Consider the following 5,856-nt stretch of genomic DNA (forward strand, 5'->3'; position numbering starts at 1 on the left):
TGGGGCAGCCAGGATTATTTGTAAATATATATATATATATAGCTTTCATATCTGCCAAAATTCATGTTTCGAATACACTAGGCTATTGTGGTGACTTGAACTCTTGATGTATCTGACCACTAAGCCAAATCAACCACTAATCTCCTGATTAGTCGTTGATTGAGAGAAAAAATATAAATCAAACAAATAACTCAAGCCACTGTCGAAAAGACAACTTTTTTCTTTCTTTGGTTCACACAACAATACAATACCACATATATTAATATGATCACACAATATAGCCACAATTATTAGAAGATACCAAATGGAACATTACAAAGTATTTGAAAAAACAAAACCGTTTCTTTTTAATCACAAATCGTAGAGGACCGGACGCTCAACTGCTTCAATCGAGTTTCCAGTGTGGACCCGTCACAAGACCTCCAATTATTATTAATTGAAATTGTATGTTTGGTAATGCGAAGTAAAATTATTAAAACCTTTCTTTTGTTTGTTTGTGTTTAACATTCTGGTGTTTGGGTATGGTCTCTTTTCGGGTCATGGCAATAGTTATAGACCAAGAAGTTCCTCTGTGCCCATGTCATGGCTGCCATTTGCTGCCGGCTCAACCCTTGGTTGCGGAATGGTGCAGGCGATGGCGGTCTGCATGAGCTACTGCTATCGGCTGTGCATCCGGCTAGCTTAAAGTTTTTGTACTTAGCCACAAATGGTTGGTATCGATAGTCAGCTTTGATCCTTCCATTTTCCGTGGCCCAATCTGATGCATCCCATATCGATCCGTAAACCCACATCGGTCTTGTGGGGAACGTAGCTTCATTCTTTCTATTATATGTACGTATCGGTACATCATCTACGAAGAATCTGTTTATATATGAAAAAAATAATCCAATTTAGAATATCAAACAAATTACAAATGGAGTAATTAATATAAGAATTCTTGACTTACACAATTTGGTTAGGGTTCCACAAAATTGCGTAATGGTGAAAATCTTGAGTAGGGTCGAACCACAAGGTAAATTTCATTTCTCTCCCAATGACATTTCGGTCGCCACTTCCTCTAGCGAATACATTTGTTTGAAGAGAATAAGGTTTCCCTGGCGTCGTCCCTAGAAACTCGATATCGACCTCATCGTGGTCTCCAGGATGCTCTTGGTTGTTTGATAGCTGGAAATCGAAAAAGTTGTCATTTAGTAACGTTTGAATTAACTACAAAGTTATTAGATGGTTTATTTAATTATAGTTCGATCATATATGCTTACGTAGAGGGACGTATCAACTCCAGCCGTGAAGCCTGGTTGGAGCTTTATGGAAGCACCAAAGTAGCCCGACCGGTATGGACGAATAGACTTGAACCCACTCCCTGTTCATATTTAATAATAAGTCACTAAAATCAATTTATTACGTACATACGAATATACGGCAAAAAAAAAACCATTATGAGTATAATTAAAAAAACATAATTAGAAATTAGAAAATAATAAATATAAGCTACCGACACAGTCCTACAAGTCGTGCGGTGTATAAAATAACACTAGAAACTTGAGTGAGTGAGGTTTGACAACGAAACAACCAAATCGTCGCTTACCTAATATGATTCTAATCAACAATTACATTTATTAATTTTTTAAGGATGTATTAATTCCAAATGAATAAAAATAACCTTTTATTGCATTTTATAACACGGACCATCGAATTGAGTCCACAAAATATGTTGAAAAAAAAAAAGGAACATACCAGTGGATTTGTCGAGCCAAAGAGTAACAACGTCTTGCTCTCGACGTTGGTGTTGAGAGCCCCATAGAGTTTGAAATTCACGATCAAAAGGTGAAGTCGGTACTCGGGAACTCGGGTAGTATCCTGGCGAAGGAGAACGCTGGCTGTGACCACCACTAGGGCATAACACTAAGAGAGCTAGAAGGATAAGAGACAAAGCCATATTGAGAGTGAAGTAAAAGCCCTTTTGAGTGGTTATTACTACAAAAGGGGGAATAAATACATTAAAGAGAGACAAATATGTATGGAATGAATGAAGAAAAGTGAGAGGACACAGGTGAGTATAAATAGAGAGATGTGCGGGTCCGACAGTTATAGGAGTGAGTGACTGTTATCCGTCGATTGGATGGGCCTTACGGATTGATCCCATTCCCATGTCATATATGAACATTTAATGTCAACTTACATCATATATATGATTTAATAAAGAAAAAAAAGTAAGAAAAAAACAAGAAAAGGAAACTGACTAATAAATTATATATATAAAGCCTGATATAAAATAGAAGTATAACGAAATTTAAATTAGAAACAAAAGAAAAAAATATAACGTTGTAGACGAGATAATAATACCCAACTTTATTAACGAACATACCATTGTATTTTGCACAATTTTGGATTTTAGATCCAAAGTCCAAACTTTAATATGCATGCATGTTGTAGTCAAAACCCATAAGAACACGAGTGCTGCCACCCACATAAACAATGTCTTTTTCACACGGTCTAATAAATACTATCGTTAGGTACGGTTGCTGGGAAAACAGTTAAAATCAACCCCAACTATTTGCCAAACGTTTTTTTATATCTAAACTCAACACTCTGCAAATAACAATCTGAACTGCATTAAAATTCAAATTTGATACCTAAACTATATAAAATGTTGTTAATTCCAACCTTTGTTTGAACAGTGTTAAATCAGAGTTTGATGATGTTGAATAAGACGGTCCGTGACTTCAACGTAGCACTGGAACTTACCAAAACTACGTCCTTTTCGTCATTTTTGGATATTTTGTACCAAGAAATGACCAAAAATGAAGTCTCACAACGCACCCAAAAATAGATTCCAATACTCCATTTTTTGTCAAACATTTTGTTTCTTGCCACAACACACCTAAAAATGACCACAACAACTTAGTTTTGGTTATTTCCAGTGCCATGTGGATGTCACAGATCGTCTGAATCAATATCACTTAACTCTGATTTAACACTGTTCGAACAAAGGTTGAAATTGACAATATTTTATATAGTTTAGGTAACAAATTAGAATTTTAATACAGTCCATACTGTTATTTGCAAGGTATTGAAATTTAGGTATAAAAAAGCGTTTGGCAAATAGTTGGGGTTGATTTTGGCCATTTTCCTGTACGGTTGCTATCTAGGAGCCCTGTTTTAAAAATCGCTAGGCGTTAGTCGGGCGGTGAGGGAGGGCCTAGCGATTAATCGGAAAATCGGATTTAAATCAGGGATTAATCAGAGACTAGTTTTAAGGGTTTAATGTATATATATGTATACTTGTAAAATATTATCGAGAGTTTAGATCAGTCCAGCGGTTTTCATCTTCAACTAAAGCCCATAGTTCACGAGTTCAAAGTCCCATAGTCTCATTTTGCTCTTTTTTTAACAGTTTTTCTAATTAACGTGAAATGACGAAAATGCCCTCGTCTTCTTCCTCTCTCTATGTCGATCTGTAACCACTGAAAACCCTAATTTAAAAGCTGCCTCCTCATTTTTCTTATTTATTAGTCGTTTTAGCTTGGTATTCTCATAGTTTCAGCCTTCATATAACAGATTTATGAAAGGAAATCATAGTTAGAAGGTTAAAAACCCTTAAAAAAAAAATTTTTAATTTTCCAATTTGTTGGCCGATTATGGTGAAATCCCGGCGGTAAGGAGCCGCCCACTATGTAACCAGCGATTAAACGGCCGCCTAGACCGATTTTTAAAACAGGGCCTAGGAGTATTCAATATTGACCTGTTTTCAATTTAGCCAAAATAATTTATAACTCAATACTAGGTTTTCACCCGCGGTACACCGCGTGGCAAATTATAAATTATTATATTTTAAATAATAATTTTTAATTTATTTAGTTTTCAAATTCCTAATTAATTAACTTTTATCTAATTAATTTATAATTTTGTTTAGAATATTTTTTCTTCTTCTTATATTTTATACAGTTTAGAACCTAATTACATTACATTTGTTATTAGATAGAATATAAAATTTTAAAATACTTAGTTTTGTTTTCAATAATTAAATAGATGTATATATGCCTATATGGTATGTTAGTGTATATTTTTATGTGTATATAATTCTTTTTTTTTTTGGAATATTAAGAATGTGTTGTAGTATGTGTAATATTTTGTACTTCATACACTAAATAATTTATAAGTTAATTTTCTAAACTATGATTACAAATCAATTATATTAAATGAGAAGTGAAAACGTCCCACATTCAATCTCAGCAAAATTTTACCATTATACCATTAATGAAATTGCCCTTCACGTTGAAATATTTTGCCCCTGGACGTAAAATTACCTATTTTTCGCATTAAAAATAAATCAAAAATCGGATTAGAAATAATCTAATTGCATAAAAAGTTAATTGCACAAATAGAATTTGCTAAATTAATCCCTAAATTTCCTGGAAAACATCTTTTTACAACTATAGTTCTGTTTTATACTATAAATTCTATAGATTTGAGATAATTAATGGGCTTAGATTGTTTATAGATTAATGGGCTTCTGCAGGAAAAAAAAAACCCGTAGACAATACACCTCCTCAGTGGAAACCCTAAAAATATAGGTCATTCACAACTATAAATACAATCGATTGCTTTCACCATAACTCAACAAAAAAAAAAAAAAACTCTCTTCTCTTGAATTTATAGTTTTATCAATTTCAATAATTCTTTAATCATGTTCTCAAATTTATATTTGTATTCCGATCTTGATGTTTTTTATGATTCATCGACTGATCCTATTTATTTTCCTGTTCATATAGTGGTTTCTTAGAAAGCAAGATCCAATAATCATAACGCTTTGGTTGTTGTTGGTTCACCTTACAAAAAGGTATAATATTGTGCTTTTTTGGTTGAGGTTTTACGTTTAATTCTTTAATCATGTTCTCAAAAAAAATCTCTCTTCTATTGAATTTATATTTTTATCAATTTCAATAATTCTTTCATCATGTTCTCAAATTTATATTTGTATTCCGATCTTGCTGTTTTTTATGATTATCGATTGATCCTATTTATTTTTCTGTTCATATAGTGGTTTCTTGGAAAGCAAGATCCAAAAATCATAAAGCTTTGGTTGTTGTTGGTTCACCTTACAAAAATGTATAATATTGTGCTTTTTTGTTGAGGTTTTACGTTTAATTCTTTAATCATGTTCACAAAAAAATTTATTTGTATTCCGAATTTCTATTTTTATGATTAATCGACTGATTCTTTTTATTTTCATGTTCGTATAGTGGTTTCTTGGAAAGCAAGATAAAAAAATCATAAAGCTTTGGTTGTTGTTGGTTCACCTTACAAAAAAGGTATAATATTGTGCTTTTTTGTTGAGGTTTTACGTTTAATTATTTAATCATCTTCCCAACATTTTTTATTTGTATTCCGATTTTCTGTTTTTATGATTAATCAACTCATTCTTTTTATTTTTTTGTTCGTATAGTGGTTTCTTGGAAAGCAAATCCATAAATCATAAAGCTTTAGTTGTTGTTGGTTGTAACACCCGCAAACCAAATTTTGGTATTTTTGGTAAGGGTGTCGATCGACACCTCCTAGTGAGGCATCGATCGACACCAATTGTGGTCGGTTTGGTCGGTTCAATTTTAATTGTCCGGTTTGCGTGGTTGGTTTAGGGAATTCCTAAATCGAGTTTTAAAGGAAGAAAACGACCTAGGGTCGTGTTGTTTTGTCTTATTCGCCGTTTTTGAGAGAAAACACAAAGAGAGAGTGTTCTTGAGCTTTTGGGAAGAGATTGAGATATTCCTTGCTGTTCTTGGGAGATCCAAGGCTGGGAAGGTGCTAGAAGCTTGCTAGGAGTGAGGGAATTCGTTCTTGTTGGTCAGAATCTTCCTG

At 33.2% G+C, this 5,856-nt stretch overlaps 1 protein-coding gene across 1 annotated transcript; it reads right to left on the reverse strand.

Moving 5' to 3' along the window:
- On the reverse strand, positions 201-2,037 carry LOC104710967 (xyloglucan endotransglucosylase/hydrolase protein 31-like). Its single transcript, XM_010427628.2, has 4 exons — positions 1,735-2,037; positions 1,260-1,360; positions 947-1,164; positions 201-861 (listed from the first exon to the last, which is right to left on the reverse strand). Exons 1-4 carry the CDS (start codon positions 1,934-1,936, stop codon positions 501-503), a joined length of 882 nt encoding a protein of 293 aa, XP_010425930.1. The 5' UTR covers positions 1,937-2,037; the 3' UTR covers positions 201-500.

Source organism: Camelina sativa, chromosome 9, assembly GCF_000633955.1.
Source record: "Camelina sativa cultivar DH55 chromosome 9, Cs, whole genome shotgun sequence".
NCBI lineage: Eukaryota > Viridiplantae > Streptophyta > Magnoliopsida > Brassicales > Brassicaceae > Camelina > Camelina sativa.

What these genes read in the sequence shown, in the direction of transcription:
- LOC104710967 (XM_010427628.2), bottom strand. Translation starts at nt 1,936, where the DNA reads ATGGCTTTGTCTCTTATCCTTCTAGCTCTCTTAGTGTTATGCCCTAGT. An exon ending in GAGTTGATACGTCCCTCTAC is followed by an intron (nt 1,165 to 1,259) that starts GTAAGCATATAT and finishes TTCGATTTCCAG; the next exon opens with CTATCAAACAACCAAGAGCA. An exon ending in TGGAACCCTAACCAAATTGT is followed by an intron (nt 862 to 946) that starts GTAAGTCAAGAA and finishes ATATATAAACAG; the next exon opens with ATTCTTCGTAGATGATGTAC.